This window comes from Oryctolagus cuniculus, chromosome 14 (genome assembly GCF_051225735.1).
Source record: "Oryctolagus cuniculus isolate XC-2025 breed Fujian yellow rabbit chromosome 14, ASM5122573v1, whole genome shotgun sequence".
Lineage (NCBI taxonomy): Eukaryota > Metazoa > Chordata > Mammalia > Lagomorpha > Leporidae > Oryctolagus > Oryctolagus cuniculus.
In genome coordinates, this window is record NC_142880.1 from 95549906 (window position 1) to 95568573 (window position 18668).

Genomic DNA, 18668 nt, shown 5'->3' on the forward strand with positions numbered 1-18668 from the left:
GGCACGGAGTCTGCGCCGACTCTGCCGGCCGCACAACCGGTGGCCAGGGCATCCCGGAAGCGCGAGGGCCTGAAAGGTGGCGGCCGTCCCTCCACACGTCGGGGCCTGGCCTTCTCCCTGCTGAGCCGCGGCAGCGCGGGCAGATTCGGAGGCGTCGGCTTCCCTGGTTTCCAGGAACTGGGCGGTGGTCCCGCGCCCCCGAGGGCCCCGCGCCGGCTCCGGCTGCCCGCGCGCCCGCGCCCAGACGTTCTGCCCATCGGCCGCGGGTGTCCACGCTCGGGGCCCCGAGCCCCCGTGGCGTCCGAGGCGGGCTCCGCCAGGCAGGTCCCGCTCTCTGCCCTCGCTCCCGCTCCCCAGGACACAGTCAGTGGCGCCAGGGTTGAGAAGAGCCCTCGCCACGGGGAGTCCAAGCCCCTTTCCCGCGTCCCCACCCCTGCGCGCGTCGGAGCACCAGAGCCTTCCCTCGTCTGCGTGTTCGAGGAACCCCCGAAATGAAACACACGCGCGCACGCGCCGCTCTGCAAACTCTGCCAGGGGCGAGCCACCAGCGCGACCTCCTCTACCTGCAATGCGGAGTCCTCCCTGGGGCCAGCGATCAGGCCCCCTTCCACTTTTTTCCTTTCGTTTTTGCGAATAAATAAATAAATAAATAAAACTCCCCAAAGCGGAACTGGTGCCTGTCCTGGGGGAGGAGTGTGCTCCGGTGCGCTCGTCCTCGCCTGCTTTAGCGGCAACAGGAGCGAATCCTACACCCGCCGCCAGCAGCCGCAAGCCCCCAGACCCGCGCCTGCGCCAGCCTGGCAGCCCCTCCCTGCGGAGCCCACCCCACGCCCGCCCGCCCCCTCAAGCACCGCATCAGGGAGCCGCGCATCGTTTCATTCAGTTTATTAGACAAAAATATATGATTTAGACAAGTTCGCTGACGCGTTATTTACAATCTGAAATCACTCTATATACAGAAAGGAAAAAAAAAGACACAAGACGTGGGGGCCTTTCCCGGATCGGATCCCCGGCCGCGGGCGAGGGTCGTCGACGTGGCGGGCAGAGCCGGCCTCCACTCCGCTCCGAAGTATTAGAGTTCCTCCCCGTCCCCTCCCTCCCCATCACCCCCCTCCCCCCGCGAAAGGAAAAGACGACCCTCGGTCAGGCGGACGGGAGGGCTGCGAGGACGCGCGGAGTTCCCTCCTGCGGGACCAGCGAGCTGCGGGGAGACAGCCAGACACGAGCAGGGTCAGTGCGCGGGCGCCGCGCCGCCGCTCCCGCCCAGGAGCCCCGGCTCCGGAGAATCCCGGCTCGGCTCCGACAGCCCCTGCCCGCGGCCGGCCGGCCGGCGGCCCTACCCCCACCGCCGCCCAGCCCGCTCCGCCCCCGCCCGCGCGGTCCCCACCTCCGCCCCCGCCCCGGGCCGCACTCACTTGTCCCGCACGGGCTGGAAGGGCGACTTTAACTGCTGCGCCGGGGAGTCCGGCCTGGGGACGAGGTCTCTCTCTGCGAAGGAGTGGTAGAGACAGGGTTAGGACAGTGGAGAGCGCAGGCTCTCGGTGCTCCGGCTTCCCTGTCCATTCCCGACCGCCACAGCCGCCTGCGGGCGGGCGGAAAGGCTCGCTCCTCCTCCCCCACGACCCCGGAGCAGGCCCGTGCGTAACGCACAGCTCTTTAGGGACAGCCCTAAGGCCTCGGTCTCGCTCTCTGAATTAAAGCTGAGTCGGCAGCCAGGGCCCTTCGCTCTCTGACCGGGCGCTCCGCCCTCCACCCCCATCCCTGTCTCCAGATTCCTCGCTGGGGTCCCGGTGGCGCAGTACCTGGAAGTGCGGGGCTGCTGCGGGCCGAGGCCTTTTCGCCGTGCAGCGCTCCCGTGGTAATGGCGACCGGAGGCTGCGGCGGTGGTGGCGCGGGCAGGTGCGGACCGTGGGGCGCGGCGTGGGGCGTGCCGACGCCCAGGAAGGAACGCATGTTGAGCAAGGAGCCCTGCGCGAGGAACGCGCCGTTGGTCCAGTTGGAGAACTTGCCGATGTGGCAAGTGTACAGTCCGTGGCTGGGCAGGAAGGCGGGGTGTTGCAGCGGCGTGCCGGTGGGAGGCCCGTGCGCCCCGGGGTGGCTGGCGGGCGGCGGCGGCGAGGCCTTGGGCGCGCCGTCGGGGCTCGTGGCTGTCTCTGCCAGCGACCAGATCTTGGGCTTGTTGTGCTGCGCGCCGGGCAGGCCTCCCGCCCCGGCGCCGGGGCTCAGCAGGCGCGTGCTGCCCGGCTCTGGGGCCTCCTTGGCCAGGCCCAGAGGCGAGTCTTGGGGCTTGAGTGTGTCGGCGGCTGCCAGTGGCGATCCCTGGTCCCGGGCGAGAGCCGGGGGAGCGGCGGGCGCGCGCGGCGCCTCTGTCTTGTCCTCCTCGTCCTCGTTGCTCTGGTCGCCGTCCTGCTCGCCGATGGTGTCGATGTCGATGCTCTCCAAATCGATCTCCTCGTCGTCCTCGGCCTTCTCGGGGTCGCCCTCGGTGTCGCTGCCGAAGAGGGCGCCGTCTTCCTGGTCCTTGCTGCGCGAGCCCCAAGTCACCTTGTTCTCCTTCTTGAGCCGCCGGCGCGCGTTGGCGAACCAGGTGGAGACCTGCGTGAGGGTCATCTTGGTGATGATGGCCAGCATGATCTTCTCGCCCTTGGTGGGGTAGGGGTTCTTGCGGTGCTCGTTGAGCCAGGCCTTGAGCGTGCTGGTGCTCTCCCGCGTGGCGTTCTTGGGCCGCCCGGGGTCCCCGTACTGGAACTGGCCATAGGGGTAATAGGCCGGCGCCGTGTGCGCTGCGAAGGTGGCTGGGTGCACCCCCGGGTTGTCCTTGAGCTCATACTGCGAGCCCTGAGTCCACGCCACAGAGCAGGACAGGAGAGAGAGCAGGGAGGAGGAAGAGAGAGAGAGAGGGAGTGAGACGGGCCCTAGGCTTGGGAAAATCGGGGAGGCTGCTCCTGGCGGCTCCCGGACCTCCCGGCCTCCCCAGGCACCGGGCACCGCGGCCTTGCACAGGGGCCACCCTGATCCACTCTTGGGGAGGACAGACCAGGCTTTTCCACCGACCCCTGAGGTGGTTTTTGGGTCTTAAAAACAAAACAGAAACAAAAACAAAAAAACCTGTGGCGAGCCGGCTCTTGCGCGGAGCTGAGGCCAGCGCCGGCCCTCCAGACGGTCCTCGCCCCCCTGGGTCCCCGCCACCGACAGCTCGCGAAGCCCGGATTTCCAAGTTTATCTGACACTAGCCAGAGGGAAACCTTTTAACTGCGCTGATAAAACAGTTTCCCCACACCCCAGGAGCCAGCGCTCAAGCCCCCTCCCCTCAACCCTGAGGGGGTCAATCAAAATAAACCGTCGGCCGTCTCTGCGGCCCAGTCCACCCGCGACGCAAAGCGAAAGCGCGCGCCTTCGACTGCGGGACCGCGTCTGCGTGTCCAGCTTCGCCCGCACCCGCGCGTGGACAGCACCGGTGGCTGCCTCCGGATGGTAATCTAGGCCCCCCGGCAGACAGAAGCAACAAAACCCGCCTGTTTCCTTAAATACAAAAGGCAGGGCTCACCGGGTTGAAATTTTAACGCGGGGCCCCCGGCGCCCCGCAGCGAGCAGGGGACTGGGCGCTCGAGGGCCTCTCCGCGGCGAGTTTATCGCCCAAGTTTGACTTTGATCTGGGGCAGCAAACGCAAAGTGTTTGCAGCCATTCAGCGGGGCTGATTTATCTACAATCAATACTCTTTTTATCATCAGTAGTAAAACACAGCGAGTCAAATTATCCCATCAGGTTTTTTGGTAAATAACATTTTATCTTTCTAACAACCTCATTAGGCCTCATTATTACCATAAATTGCCCAGACAGACGCTCCCTCACAATTTAATCTTTTGACTCCCAAATACGCAGTCCTACGGGCTCGGCGGAAGCCAGCGCTCAGAACCCGGGTTCGGGTTTCAGCTCAGGTTGCAGGAGCCCGCGGGAGACCAGCAGGAAGGGTTTTTACCTATCCTCCCCCGCGTTTAAAATCAAAACAAAACAAAAGCGAAGCCTCGCCCTTCGTCCCCTCTCCACAAAGGCAGAGGGCCTCGCCGAGGGGCTCCCCCGCGCGCGCGCTCTCACACACACACACACACACGCGGGGTGCCCAAATGGCACACGCCTGTATACAGAATTTTCGTATTAAAAAAATAAATAAAAATAAAGAGCACCCCGCGCGTGGGGGCAGCGAGATTCAGGACGCCGCAAAGTTGCGCGGGAGCGCGTGACCTCGCTCACGAGTCTGATAACGGCTTCGGTGGCCGGGCTTCGCTTTCCGCCCGCCCCGTGTGGCACGCAGTGGGCGCGCTGGCGACCCTCCTGGTCGCGACTGCGAAGGAGACATTTCGGCCTTGTCTCCGCTGGGAGTTCTCTCTGAAAGGACACCTTGTAAATCGCTCAGCGCTTCGCCGGCATCCCCGCCGCCGGGACAAAACGAGGCCCGGATCCGCCTGGCGGAGCGCGCGCTGGGCGGCAGCTGGGGCCGGTCCCGGAGAAACAGGCTCGCTCTCAGAACTACGAGAAAAGTTACGGGGAAGCCGGCACGCCGCCCCAGCCGGGCTCACGGGCGCGCGTGCTGTGCCCGCCTCTCCTTCGGCGGCGTGGGGACTCTGCGGGATGCCGCGCGCAGTCACGCATGAGGGGGCCGCCTCGCCGCCCCCATTCCCCGGCGTTCCGGAGCCGATGCAGCCCCGATCCTGCAACCGGACCCCCGATCCTGCGGACCCACGGCCCGGCCCGAGCCTCCGCCGAGAATCAGACCCGCGGCAGAGGGCCGCGGATCTCCAATCGCGGACCCAGTCTTCAAGCCTCCATTACGCAACGCGGGAAGAAAAGTGCGCGTTGCTTTGGGTGCAAATGAAATGAAAACTTTGGCAACTTGCACAAGTAAAAGCAAACGCCGTTTATTTAATCTTTCGTTCAATCGCAAATCCACACGCGCGCCACTAAGGGACTCCTAGGTTCCGTCCCGTCTCCATTGTTAGGCCCGTTCCGCGGGGCTCCGTTAGGCTTTTGGGGGCTCCCTCGGGCAACGCGGCCTCAACCACCTCGGCCCCGCCAAAGCCGGACACCATTGGGCCTTCCCGACCCAGCGCAAAAGCTGCAGAGGCCCCGCGGGCCCGCGCGGGACGTGCAGCGGACTGGGCCCAGCCGCTGGAACCCCGGGGCCTGGTTGGCGCCCAGGTTGCGCGGGGTGCGTGCACCCCGACCCGCAGCGCGCTCCCAGTGTCCCGGGCCTACTGCTGCGACCTCTCCCCACTCCGGCCGCGACCCTCTTCCAGGCTCGGGCCTTCCCCTACCCGGGCTGCGCCAGCACGGCCATCAACGGCGGGGCCTCCTCCGCCCTCCTGCGCCTGCAGGCGGGCCCTCGCCCGGGCCGCGTCCTCCGGATCTCGCCTTCCCGCGCGCCCCGCGGCCCTTGCCGTCCCCCCGCCCCCCGCGTGCCCCAGGAGCCGGGTACCGAGCGGAGCGGGGAGAAGGGCGTGGGGGAGGCCGGGACACTCACCATCTGCGAGAAGAGGCTCAGGTCGGCGGCGTAGGGCAGGAAGGCGCTGTAGTTGGGTGCGCCCGCGTAGGGTCCGGCCGCCGCGTACATGCCCAGCACCGAGGTGACGGCGGCCGCGCCCGCGCCCGCGCCCAGCTCCGCCGCCCCCGGCCGGCCCGACGAGGCGGCGGCCGCGGCGGCGGCGGCTGCAGCCAGCACCCCCGGGCGCTCGCCGCCGTAGGCGCCGGGCCCCGCGGCGCTCAGGTACTGCGGGTAGCCCAGCTGCGGGAAGGACATGTCCGCGGACTCGGCGGCGGGCAGCCACGCGGGGGGCGGGGGGCTTGGCGGGGACGCGGCGCGGCGGGGAGCGAGCGGCGAGCCGGGCGCGCTCGGGCCGGCCCGGAGGCGGGGGGCCGGTCGCTGCTCCTCGGCCCGGGGCTCGCTGGCGCCCGGCTCCCGGCTGCTCCCGGATCCGCGATCGCGCGCCGACTGCGGCGGCCGCCCTCCGCTCGGCGGCGGGGCTATCAGACACAATTTGAAGTTGATGCTTTGATTGGCATCCCCTTGAGCACAGGCCCCGCCCCTGGCTCGCCTCCCGCCCGCCCTCGCCGGCCGCGCCAGCCCCTCCCGGCGAGCACGTGGTGCCCCGCGCCGGCCGGGCCACCTCCTCCCGTGGCGGGCGGGCGCGCGCTGCCGGGCGGCGGGTGCGGGCGTCTTCCCGCCCGGTCCCCGCAGCCGCGTGACAGCCGTCGGCCCGGGCTCCCGGCCGGCCCGCACCCGGGTTGCGGTGGAGCAGCCGGGCTGTGTCTCCTTTTACGCAGCACCGCCGTGAGCCTGAGCTACGGTTGGGCCGGCGGCCGGGGCTCGGCTGACAGCCGGAGCTGGGCGGCCTCTCTGAGCCTTGCACGTCCTCGGCGGAAGCGGCGCCCACCGCCCACGGGGGCCGCGGATCGCCCGGCGGGCCCTCACACCCCCCACCCCGGCCGCCCTTGGGGTGCGCGCGGCGGATGAGCCCCGCGCGCTCTCGGAGTTGTGCAAACTTTGCGGAAGGGCGGCCTTGGCCGAGAAGACGCCGGCGCGGGGAGCAGAGCGGCGGCCGGCGGGGACGCCCGGAGGCAGGAGGTGGGGGAGGAAGGGGGAGGGCAGAGCCTTGTGCTCGCGGGGAAAGCGCCGTGGCCGCGGGAGAGGCGCGTCCCGGTCCCGCGCCCGGCGACGTGGAAGCGGGCGCGGCCTGGGCGCCCGGGTTTGTCCGCGGGCCGTACGGGTGCAGGAAGTAAACTTGCGTGCAGCGGCTGAACCCGCGGGAGCGACGGCCGCCGGGTCGGGGGTAATGCCGCCCCAGGGCTCAGCGGCCCTGCTCAGCCCGGCCCGAAGCGCGGGGCCGGCGGCATCGCCGCGGGCCTCTCGGTGCAGTTCCCGGGAACAGGCGCCCCGCGCTCGCTCCTCCCCGGACGACCCGGCAGGCCGCTTCCGAGCTGCGGCGGCGCGGGAGGAGAGCGCGCCCCGGTACCTGCGTCGGCTCCCGGCGCTGGCCGGAGTGCAGCTCCTGCCCGGTTCGTGCGCACTGGACTTGGGGCCAGAGTCGGGGTGGGCCTGGGCGCAGGCCTGTCGGGGCCGGGGAGTGAGCGCTGCCCAGGCAGAACCCTGCAAGGTGCGCTCCGGTGACCTGGGCCACCGGTCCCCCTCCTCTGCTCGGGCCGCGAAGGGCCCCGGGATTCCCGGAGAACTGGGAAGGATGCCTTTCCCCGGGCTGCAGACACTGAGCTGTCGCCTGTAATTAGCAATAATAAGGCACATAATAGTAATTACTAATTACCGGCTCCGACTCCGGGCTGCATTTCTCTGCTGACTCAGGTCCTCGCGTTTCGACTGCGCCCCTGCCCCCACCCCTGTGCCCTCCAGAAAGCCTGGCTGCTTTGAAACGGAGTCCGGGGAGGGGGGTGCTTTCCAGTGCCCCCCCCACTCCCATTGGCTCGCCAGCCCCTCACTTCCAACACCAAGACCCTAACCTCTTCTCTTGTGTCCCGAACAAAGCCACCCACTGAGGGTGAGTCCTGGGAGAATGGCCCAGCCCCTCACTGTCTTGTTTAGCAAACTCCAGTGTCACCTTTCAGGGTAAACACAGGTGGACTAACTTAGGTCACGTGGAGGAGGAGGGTCCAGCTACACAGTGCCAGCCCTACCTTTGGGTCCCAGGTCATGTCACCCCTGAGGAGGCTACAGCCAGTGGGGGCTTTGTCCTTTGGGTCAACCAGCCACCAGGCAGTGCCATCCTCCGCTGGCCCAGAAAATGCTAGGCTGTGAGCACACCAGGGAGGTGAGTGGGAGGACCTGGCTGGGCCCCACCCAGAAATATCCCTGCACACGCGGCCTGGGCAGGGTGAGGCTCCCAGGGCACCGCATTAGCAAGGCCACTGGACTCACCTCCAGGAACCCTGAAAAGGTGTGCAAGGGGCGATTGTGACCTGGGAGACCTCAGGGGTTAAAACCCTGTCTTGGGGGGGCTCCAGCAGGGCCTCGTGGGCCCCGTGTCGCCCCAACACCTGGATGGGGTTGCTGGGGAGCAACCTACACAGAGGCAGCTTGGCCAGCAGTATAGTCCACTGCAGAGGAGGCCAAGCCAGCTGCCCCCTCCCCCATGCCAGGGCAGGTGGAGGGCCTCCCAAGGGACCCGTGGGCGCGGCTCAGACCATCCCTGGCTGCTTCAAAGAGGGGCGACTTGGGACCTACGGGGACGTCCACCTTCCAGGCCTTTGGAAAACCGGCGGCCCCCGCCCAGCTGTGCGGGATCCAGGGGCTGGAAGAGCCACTTTCCCGGACCCACGCTCAAGGGTCGGCGGCTTCTCAGGGACTTCCCTCTGCCTGGGTGTAGCCCCCTCCCCACCCCCAGAAGCCGCCCGGTCCTCACGGTGCCAGGGACAGCGGGACAGCGCGTGGCCGAATGGGAGCCCCACCCGTTGGGCATCGCGGACTGGGCCTGGACCGCCGGCTTTCCCACAGGGATCGCGGGGCGGGCCAGTGGCGCCGGCCTCCGAGTGCGCGCGGGCGTGTGCGGAGCGCCCGTGGACGCGGCGCCGGAGGCCGGGACGCGAGCTAGGTTCCTGGCCGGGGTTGTTGTGGGGCGGGGGGTGGGGGGGCGTCGCGAGGTGGAGGTGCCCCGGACCGAGGTTATTGAGGCTTGATGGACAGCTACTGCTCCTCACTGTTGCTGTTTTGGGTAGTTGGGGGGAGGGGGGAGTGGTCCCAGCTCAGACAGACATCCGGGCTCCCCTCCCTCGCTCAGAAATGGTGCCTTCGCGGTCCTCCCGCCCCTGGTCCCGGGCAGCCCACGCCAGGGAACGCTGCAGCAGCCCCGCGATGGATCTTCCTGCTCCTGCGGCGTTGCGGCTCTGCTGTCCTGGGGTCTCCAGTGGAGAAAAGGGAGCGCTGGCTCCGCCGCCACCCTGGAAAGGTAGCCAGGGATGGCGGTGCGGACGGCGAGGCCTTGGCGCCGCGATGGGGCTGGGCGGCGCCGGCGCGGACGCCAGCCGGGCCCCCTCGGCCCAGACGGGCGCGCCCTGATTTACCAGCCTTATTAAAGACGCGTTGTAACTTCCCACCTTCTTGCCGCAGGACCCGGGAAGCCACCGGGCTTGGCCACAACCAGGCGAGTAGCAGACCCGTGGGCAACAGGCCTGAACCCCAGGGCGCTTGGTTACCTGCGACCCCCACGGCCGTTTAGGCCGCTGCTCCTCTGTGCCGGGCCTGATGCGCCAGGCCCAGGTCCACACTCCCGATGACCCTGGGTGGTGGGGGTGCGGGGCCGCCTCCCGGAGCCTCTTGAGTGGGTCCGAGCGTCCAGGGACCCACGGGGCGGACGGGGCCTGCCGCGGAGCGCTGCCCGGGCCCCAGCGTCGGAGGCAGTGAGTGACACGCGAGTGCACACGCGTCAATATTTTATAAGCCTCCCGTTAATTAAGCGGATCATTTCCATGACGCCTCCGACACGACCAAGGGCGCCGGTGCGCGGTTCTCGGGGTCTGTAGTTCGGTGTCACCAGACGGCCGCGCCAGCTGCGCTCGTATTTATTTGTTCCTGGGCCGTGTTCCTGCAGGGCCCCGAGATACAGTTGTTAATGAGTTCGTGTTTTTCTCCCGTCCCCAAGCCGGGGCCGTCCCGGGGCCGGGCGACGTCAGTTCTGGCGGAGCTGCCCGCGCGGTGACTGCGGCGAATGCGCGCCTGGCGCAGGAGAGCGGGCCCGCACCGCGGCTGCGCCTGCGTGCACGGAAAAGCCTGGGTCTCCGCCGGCGGCAGCTGCCGTCGTGGCCGCGGCTCCTGGGCAGGGCGCACGTCCTGGGGACGGAGTGGCCTCCTGCTCCAGTGCCAGGGTCCCTGGGGCGGCCCTGGCCCTCGGATAGCGCTCCTCTTGCAGCTCTCGTGATGCGGGCTGAGCAGGCCAAGACGCCCAGGCGCGCGCGCGCGTGCCCTGAACCCAGCCTGGGTCCCACGAACCCCAGCCCAGAGCAACAGGGCCCGAAGGACCTGAGCCTCGCTGGACCAGAAACATTGCCCCTCCAGGCTGAGCTCCGTGCATCTTCCTTGCCTTTAAGTGACCTCTGTGCTGCGCGTGGAAATCCATTCTTCCCGCCGGAGGGAATTCTTTTAGAGCCTTCCGGTTTTTTTTTTTTTTTTTTTTTTTTTTGGTCAGGAATAAGAGATTGTTCATCTTTAACTAGGCCACATAGAAATTATGATTCAACAACAGTGTATATTTAATTAGAGTAATCTCACTTGAATTTAATTACCTAATGAATTATTTGTTTAAAAGGTAGAATGTCTTGTTTGCCAAGTGTGGTGCAGTCCTCTGATAAGAACTTGGGGTGTGAGGACGTCGCGGTTTAAATGGAGGCGGGTCACAGGCTTGCATTTTAACCCGTTGAGTGCACTGCTGCCAGGGTGCTCCGGCCTCAGCCACGCCTAGCACCGGCTGGTTGGGCAGCCCCCCGGGGTTCTGGCCACAGAGGTCCTCCTCTGCTGTGTGCACCTGTCCCCTTGTCAATGAATGTCCTCTGACTCTCAAAGCAGTCTACTTTCAGTTTATTTTAAGGCTTAGTTCGTGTTGCTCTCCTGGCATTTTTCCCTTCCGGTGCAAGTCAGCATGGCTGCGTGTCAGATGGCTCTTCCGTGATGTGTGTTTATCCTCAAGTGGTGCCTCCTGGGGGGGGGGGCTCTCCGGGGCTGCCTGGGGCTGCCTGGCCCTGCCCCTCTGGGTCTGGGAGGCCTGCACACGGGCACCAGGGAGCCACACCAGGGTTTATGGGGAGGGGCGCTGCCACAGCCCAGACACTGACTTTAGGTTCCCAAACTGTGGAACAATTTCATTTTCTCTGCCTTCCAAAAGCAAGAGTTAATGGTTGCAGCTCACCCCTCAGAAGCTTCCTGGTCTCCAGACAGTGCCAAGAGCTGTTGCAGCCAATGGGAGGTCCCTGCCTGGGGTCCAGAGGGGCGGGGCGAAATCCGCTGGAGATGGAACCCTTTTGTGTTCCAAGGTCAAGTCACCGCAGGGCGGTAGGTAGGGTAGGTAGCCCCGAGTCCCCGGCTTTCAGCAGGGACCAGCATTCCCGGGTTAGGGATTGGGGCGGAAGCAAGTCACCCTCTCACTGAGGAGCAAACAGGAAGTAAGAGCGCCTCAAGTCCCCTTGGCTGGATTTCCCTGTCATTGCCATTACTATCTCATTAATCAAATAATGTACTTTAATTGCAGGCCTGCACATTTTTGGTCACATAAATATTAAGTATTTTAATATAGTATTCAACCATGTAGGACTAGGCTTACAAGAAAAATAGAATAGTTTGATAAGAACTATTATTTTTTGTTTCTTTTTAGAATCCCTGATTTTTATCACAGCTGTGCATTTTGAAATTGATGCTGCAGCAATAAATGGCTGTTAGATCGTAACATAGCCTTAATCACATTCAATTATGGTTCCAGGAGTGTGTTTCTTGCAAGGAACCAGATCTGCGTGAATGCAGATTTAGAGCTATTTATGAATTTACTTCACATATTTTTCCAAATAACAACTGACAGTAACACGGAGAGAGAACGTGAGATAATAGCTTAGGAATGATAATACATTTCTCAGATCTGAGCAAATCCAGAGATGATTTCCTAGTAAAACCCTCAAAGGAAAGGATATGTGTGGGAGGGAAGAAGTGAAAATACGAAATGGCATATTTTTGTTTGACTCTTCCAAAAATGTTTGAAATTTAGACCAAGCAGCTTTCTATCTCTTGTGACTTCGTATCAGCCCACGACCGCTTATATAATTAAAGCTAAAAGCCTGCAGCCCGAAACTCTCTCTAATGGAATCCAGGAACAGATACACGTGCACAAAACGCACCTGGAGTGGAGAGTTCCCCCCCTCCTGGGTTTCTCGCGGGTGTGCACGCCAGGTGCCACAGGCCGCGATCAGTTTCAACCCTGTCACAGGCCCCGTGACCTCATGTAACAAAAACCCAGCTGTGTCGAGTCACAAAGGTTAGCAGACATTTCGGGATTCGGGGAAACTTGCAAGAAGTCTCAAGGATGCTTAGGGATTTCTGGCATTTTCCAAGACCACTCTTAGAGGAAAATGTGGGCTGTGATCTGGGTCTGGGGAGGGAGTGCCTGAAACCACCCTTGACTCCGGATCCTTGGTCTGTCTTCACTCCAACCTTGCCTCCTGCTTAGCTGTCAGCCAAGATGCTGCTCCAGAGGTTGAGGTTCTGGGCTGGAGGCGCACCTGCTCCGTCCAAGAAGAAGTGCACAGCGGGCAGCAGGCCTGCTGACCTCCGGTCTCATGTCAGGGGGGTGTGTGTGCACCCTGCAAAGAGCTGGGGGAGGAAACGAGAGGAAGAAGAGGGTATGTTTCCTCCCGCAGACCCACTTCCCAGGGGCCCTTGGCCGCCAGTGGATGGCATACCCAAGACCAAGCAGGAGGCTGGCGCAGGGGGCGTTCCAGGTGGGAGACAGCCCCTCTCCGCCCCCTCCAGCTCCTGTGGCGCCCTCTCCAAGCCTCTCCAAGCCCTGATGCTGCTCACAGGCGGCCCGGCCATATCTCGCTGCCATCTACATTCTGGGGATTTCAACACTATCAGTTAAGCCTCCTTCCCTAGGGTTTGCAAAGCAGTACAGTGGTGGCTCCCAGCACGGGAATTAGCCCAGGGCCCAAGGTCAAGGCTTAGTGCATGCACATTAGGCTTGGCCAAGAGAGAATTGCCATAAAAACAGAAAATGTGAGTTCACTTGTGTCTCTCGTCAGCTGCCGCGCCTCACTGCCAGCAAATGCATTATCACTGTGGCGGTGATAGTGGTGGCGAAGGCTCAGCGATCATTTTACAAGCTGAAGACTTTGTGACATTATCTCTAGGGTTGAGTTAAGTGGTTTGTCTAAGGTCGCTCAGCAAGTGTGTAATAAATCCAGGATTAGAGCCTTGGCACCCCGCTCAACAGTCTGCCTGCTGGGCCCGGGGCAGGGAGACTTGTTGATCCAGTGAGGCAGCCCTTTGCTCCAGACCCTGCCAGAGCCCGGGCTCGGGGTCCCGCCGCCAGCTGGGCCGGGGGCACGCCTGCACCTGCGCGGTGGCCACCAGCTCCTGGCTGCCAAACCCTCCTCCCTCCCTCTTCTCCCTCCCCCTCCCTCGCCCTCCCTCCCTCCTCTCCCTCCCCCTCCCTCCTTCCTCTCCTCTCCGAATCGAATCTGCATCTCTCTCTCTCTCTCTCTCTCTCTCTCCTTCCCTGTCCCTGCCCCCTCCCTACCCTTGGTTCACTTATCCATGAAGCCTCTTCCGGTGTCCTCTATAAGAAATCCACCTTCTCTTGTGCCACCAGGGCAGAGTGAATGTAAAGCAGACCGTGGGCTGAGGCAGTGTCTGAGTGAGACGTCCAGGTGAAGCATGGACCCCAGCCGCTCCGCGGGGCAGCAGTAGGTACGAGGGGAGACACGCCGGTCCTTGCACCTCCTCTGGCCCTGCAGGACGACCCAGCGATGCCAGCCCAGGCTCCACCAGCCCCATTCGGGGGTTACTGGTTCTGTGCTTTCACTCTGCCCCAAGGGGGCCCTAGAGGGGGCCTACAGCTGGAAGGGGGAAGGGTGGCCCCCTTGCAGGATCTCACCCTCTGCCTGGCCCTGCCTCAGCAGGCAACAGGTGCTCCAGGGTCCTGGGTTCCCGACTATTGGGTGCTCTCCAGGGCCCAGAAAAGCAAGTGCCTTTGGGGTCTGGGTCTGGGCTCGGTGGGCTCCTCCCAGCTCTGCCCTCTGTGCCCCAGCCCTGGGGCAGCCATGGCTTCTGCGCTTGCCTCTGCCAGGCCTCCTTGTTACTCAGCTGAATGCTCTTCCAGCTGCTTCAGCTCGCTGGCACCAGGGCGGCTTGGGCAGCAGGTGTACGCTGCCTTACAGCTCTGGGGGCTGAAGTGCAAGGCCAGGGCGTGAGAGGGCTGAGGCAGCCCCGTTCCCAGTTCTCAGTGGTTCCCCGGCACCCACGGGCCCCCTGGTTAGTCAATGCCTCTGCCTTCACCTGCAGGAGTGAGTCCTTCCTGGGTGCCACTTCCAAACATGGGCTTCATAAACAGCACCAGGCGCAGTGGATAGAGGCCCAGCCTACCCCGTGTGACGTCATCCTGACCAGTTACACCCCGCTGCTTCCTGCAGACACTGGGCAGTAGGAAGTCAACCCTTAGTGAAGTGCTCTCCATGGTCCGTCTCTCTGCCTGTGCTGGCGCAGACCCTGACTGGTACGAGGAGTCTGGACCTCAGGCGTCGGGAGGAAGGTACTGGGTCTCCCAGTGAGGAGGGGGCACGGTGACCTGTCAGTGGAAGGGTGACCTGGGTTTGACAGACAGAGTGTGAGTCCAGGGTGCTCTGTAGTCCCACCCAAGACTCGAGAACCAAGCCTGCGGCACCGGGTTTATCATGGGGTGCAGCAACTGGACCCCGTCACAGAGGACATCGGCAGCACAAGGGTGAGTTTGGACTTTGTTCCTGGGTGACCAGAGGTTGTGGGAGGCGCAGGGCCGGGTGTGACGGTCACGGGGGCACCAGGAGAGGGATCCAGACCGGAGCTGCGGGAGCAGCACAGCATCAGCCGGGTGAGCCTGCCACGTTCCTGGTGTGCGGGTGGCAGAGCCCACGCCGGGGCCCGCCGTCCTCCCCTCCGGGCGCCTGGGTCCTTCTGCGCGTGGACAGGAAGCTGCTTGCTGACTGCCAGGGAAACACATTCCAAGCCTCTCCAGGATTGCTTGGGGCCCGCTCAGGGGGGCTTACCTGCCCGCCAGGTAAGAGGCGCCCAGTTTTGGAGGACCCTTGGCACCCCTTCTCTGTCCTTTGGACCACACAGCTCATTCTGAATTTCCAAGTGTGACTTCTTTTCTGCGCAAAGGATTTTGTGCCTCAGTATGAACTTGAAGAACCAGCGAACTCAGGGCTGCCCAAGTTCCGTTCCATTATCCTCAGCCTGCGGGATGGTCAGCAGCCCTCCTGCCTGGGAGACAGACGCGGTAAGACAGCTCCTTGCTGTGGTCAGATCCCGGGGTCTTCCTCACAGCTTCCGGCACAGGGTGGTCACGTGCCCGGCTGATTCCCCGTGCCGTACGTAGACAGTGCTGGATTATGCAGGAATCTGGACGGACCGCAGGAGTGGGAAATAATGCTGTCAAGTAGAGGTGGCTGCCATTGCGAACGCCGTTAATACGGATGGAGACGACTTACATGCGAGCCTTCCCTTGGTGTCAAGACGTTCCGGTCGTAACACGAAGCCTGGGTTAGCAGTTCCACTGCGCTGTGGCTGGGAAGCAGAATACCAACGCTTCCGCGTCGTGTCACGGAGCTCCTGATAGACACAGGCAGGAGGAGCAATTCGGCGTCACTGGGAAAAGCGGTGCTTCTATCTCCAAGCTCACTGGGCTAACTCCGTGCATGCCTACTGTATGCAAAGCCTATCTTTGACTATCATCTGCATGCAGCAAACTCGATGTCAATTAGGAAGTGCTATCAACACCCCCTGGCATCCTCACTGGGGAATTAAACCCGGCCGGGCTTCCGGGAGTGCAGTGGGTTTTCTGTGAACAGAGGAAGGGAGCGAACGTGCTGTAGTTCCCGGAGCCTCGTCAGGTCTGTAGTCCACTCCGGAGCAGTTCGCACCTGACGTCGTCATGGCTCTGTGTCACTGGATTACGTAAGAAGCTAAATAAAAGATGGTCTGTGAATAGCCTGGCCTTGACCCTACCCCCCGCAGGAAGAATCAGCATCTGCAGAGGGAGATGATCCGTGTGTGTGTGTGTGTGTGTGTGTGAGTGATGGAGCCAGGTCACTGCGTGTGTGTGTGTGTGTGTGATGGAGCCAGGTCACTCTGTGTGTGTGTGTGTGCGCGTGTGTGTGAGTGATGGAGCCGGGTCACTGTATGTGTGTGTGTGCGTGTGTGTGTGTGATGGAGCCGGGTCACTGTGTGTGTGTGTATGTGTGTGTGTGTAATGGAGCCAGGTCACTGTGTGCGTGTGTGTGTGTGATGGAGGCGGGTCACTGTGTGTGTGTGTGTGTGTGTAATGGAGCCAGGTCACTGTGTGCGTGTGTGTGAGTGATGGAGCCAGGTTGTGTGTGTGTTGGGTGTGTGTGTGAGTGATGGAGCCGGGTCACTGTGTGTGTGTGTGTGTGTGTGTGTGTGAGTGATGGAGCTGGGTCACTATGTGTGTGTGTATGTGTGTGTGTGTGTGTGAGTAATGGAGCCAGGTCACTGTGTGCATGTGTGTGTGTGATGGAGCCAGGTTGTGTGTGTGTTGAGTATGTGTGTGTGAGTGATGGAGCCGGGTCACTGTGTGTGTGTGTGTGTGTGTGTGTGTGTGAGTGATGGAGCCAGGTCACTGTGTGCATGTGTGTGTGTGTGTGAGTAATGGAGCCAGGTCAGTGTGTGTGTGTGTGTGTGTTGTGTGTGTGAGTGATGGAGCCGGGTCACTGTGTGTGTGTGTGTGTGTGTTTGTGTGAGTGATGGAGCCAGGTCACTGTGTGCGTGTGTGTGTGTGTGTGTGAGTAATGGAGCCAGGTCAGTGTGTGTGTGTGTGTGTTGTGTGTGTGAGTGATGGAGCCGGGTTGTGTGTGTGTGTGAGTGATGGAGCCGGGTCACTGTGTGCATGTGTGTGAGTGATGGAGCCAGGTCACTGTGTGTGTGTGTGTGTGTGTGTGTGTGAGTGATGGAGCCGGGTCACTGTGTGCATGTGTGTGTGTGTGAGTAATGGAGCCAGGTCACTGTGTGCATGTGTGTGTGTGTGTTGTGTGTGTGAGTGATGGAGCCGGGTCACTGTGTGCATGTGTGTGTGTGTGTGAGTAATGGAGCCAGGTCACTGTGTGCATGTGTGTGTGTGTGTTGTGTGTGTGAGTGATGGAGCCAGGTCACTGTGTGTGTGTGTGTGTGAGTGATGGAGCCAGGTCACTCTGTGTGTGTGTGTGTGAGTGATGGAGCCGGGTCACTGTGTGTGTGTGTGTGTGTGTGTGTGTGTGAGTGATGGAGCCAGGTCACTGTGTGCATGTGTGTGTGTGTGTGAGTAATGGAGCCAGGTCAGTGTGTGTGTGTGTGTGTGTTGTGTGTGTGAGTGATGGAGCCGGGTCACTGTGTGTGTGTGTGTGTGTGTTTGTGTGAGTGATGGAGCCAGGTCACTGTGTGCGTGTGTGTGTGTGTGTGTGAGTAATGGAGCCAGGTCAGTGTGTGTGTGTGTGTGTTGTGTGTGTGAGTGATGGAGCCGGGTTGTGTGTGTGTGTGAGTGATGGAGCCGGGTCACTGTGTGCATGTGTGTGAGTGATGGAGCCAGGTCACTGTGTGTGTGTGTGTGTGTGTGTGAGTGATGGAGCCGGGTCACTGTGTGCATGTGTGTGTGTGTGTGTGAGTAATGGAGCCAGGTCACTGTGTGCATGTGTGTGTGTGTGTTGTGTGTGTGAGTGATGGAGCCGGGTCACTGTGTGTGTGTGTTGTGTGTGTGAGTGATGGAGCCAGGTCACTGTGTGTGTGTGTGTGTGAGTAATGGAGCCAGGTCAGTGTGTGTGTGTGTGTGTGTGTTGTGTGTGTGAGTGATGGAGCTGGGTCACTGTGTGTGTGTGTGTGTGAGTGATGGAGCCGGGTCACTGTGTGCATGTGTGTGAGTGATGGAGCCAGGTCACTGTGTGTGTGTGTGTGTGTGTGTGTGAGTAATGGAGCCAGGTCACTGTGTGCATGTGTGTGTGTGTGTGAGTAATGGAGCCAGGTCACTGTGTGCATGTGTGTGTGTGTGTTGTGTGTGTGAGTGATGGAGCCAGGTCACTGTGTGTGTGTGTGTGTGAGTGATGGAGCCAGGTCACTCTGTGTGTGTGTGTGTGAGTGATGGAGCCGGGTTGTGTGTGTGTGTGTGTGTGTGTGTGAGTGATGGAGCCAGGTCACTGCGTGCATGTGTGTGTGTGAGTGAGTGATGGAGCCGGGTCGTGTGTGTGTTGGGTGTGTGTGATGGAGCCAGGTCACTGCATGTGTGTGTGTGTGTGTGATGGAGCCGGGTCACTGTGTGTGTGTGTGCGTGTGTCTGTGTGAATCCCTCTGTCCACACCAACAGCATGTCTGTCCCCACCTGCGTGATAGTCTCCACTTCCTGTGACTCACTGCGGGACACACTGGAACACAGCAAGGCTGTAACGCGTGTGTTGGTTCCAAGAAGTCGGCCGCCACTGACTTTCTGTGAATTCCTCCTTCCCCCAAACCGCCCGTTCCCTTCTTCATCAAACCGACCCTTTGATCAAATCACTTCCCGCAGCTGCACTGCCTCAGCCTGTCACTCAGCTCAAGCCGGAGGCCTGGAGAAGCCAGTCCCATGGTGAAGTTCCTGTCTGAGCTGGGAGGTCCACGACCAGGACAGGGCAAGGACAAGGGAGGCCAGGTGCCCAGCCCCAGTCGGCGGACAGGAGGCACAAAGGGCGGGTCAGTCCTTCCTCTGCCTTCTGGTCTATTCAGGTCCCCAGAGGCAGACACTGACAAGGTGACGTCCGATTCGACGCCTGCCATCCAGTCCCGTGACCTGACACCCAGAAGGCAGACCTGTAGCAATGGCTCTGAATTTCCTGCCACTGGTCCCTCCCCCGTCCGTCAGTCACCTCTGAGCACAGCTCCCACAGCTCAGTTCCCTCCCATGGCCTCCTGGGCCGT

The 18668-nt window shown here is 62.4% G+C and overlaps 1 protein-coding gene and 1 long non-coding RNA gene across 13 annotated transcripts; one reads left to right on the forward strand and one right to left on the reverse strand.

Annotated features, from left to right (window-relative positions):
• Positions 1-869: 869 nt before the first annotated feature.
• On the reverse strand, positions 870-7529 carry IRX1 (iroquois homeobox 1). Of its 2 annotated transcripts, none has more exons than XM_089313322.1 (4): positions 7315-7529; positions 1803-2838; positions 1416-1488; positions 870-1201 (listed from the first exon to the last, which is right to left on the reverse strand). In XM_089313322.1, the coding sequence occupies exons 1-4, from the start codon at positions 7465-7467 to the stop codon at positions 1144-1146; spliced, it is 1320 nt and encodes a 439-aa protein (XP_089169448.1). In that variant the 5' UTR covers positions 7468-7529; the 3' UTR covers positions 870-1143. The 2 variants fall into 2 exon arrangements, with proteins under 2 accessions (XP_089169448.1, XP_051692984.1); XM_051837024.3 differs by lacking the exon at positions 7315-7529 and adding an exon at positions 5520-5993 and having other exon boundaries at positions 876-1201.
• LOC103345542 (uncharacterized) lies at positions 6153-15714 on the forward strand. Of its 11 annotated transcripts, none has more exons than XR_016220894.1 (6): positions 6153-6620; positions 13348-13445; positions 14040-14286; positions 14384-14478; positions 14640-14790; positions 14895-15714. It is a non-coding gene; the product is annotated as an uncharacterized LOC103345542 (long non-coding RNA). The 11 variants fall into 11 exon arrangements; XR_016220895.1 differs by having other exon boundaries at positions 6161-6620; positions 14384-14790; positions 14895-15012; positions 15131-15714; XR_016220892.1 differs by having other exon boundaries at positions 6154-6620; positions 14040-14478.
• The last annotated feature ends 2954 nt before the right edge of the window (positions 15715-18668 follow it).

Coding starts and splice junctions, on each gene's coding strand:
- IRX1 (XM_051837024.3), bottom strand. CDS start 5,795: ATGTCCTTCCCGCAGCTGGGCTACCCGCAGTACCTGAGCGCCGCGGGG. Junction 2,839..5,519: donor TGAGCCTCTTCTCGCAGATG/GTGAGTGTCCCG, acceptor GCGTGGACTCAG/GGCTCGCAGTATGAGCTCAA. Junction 1,202..1,415: donor TTCCAGCCCGTGCGGGACAA/GTGAGTGCGGCC, acceptor GTCTCCCCGCAG/CTCGCTGGTCCCGCAGGAGG.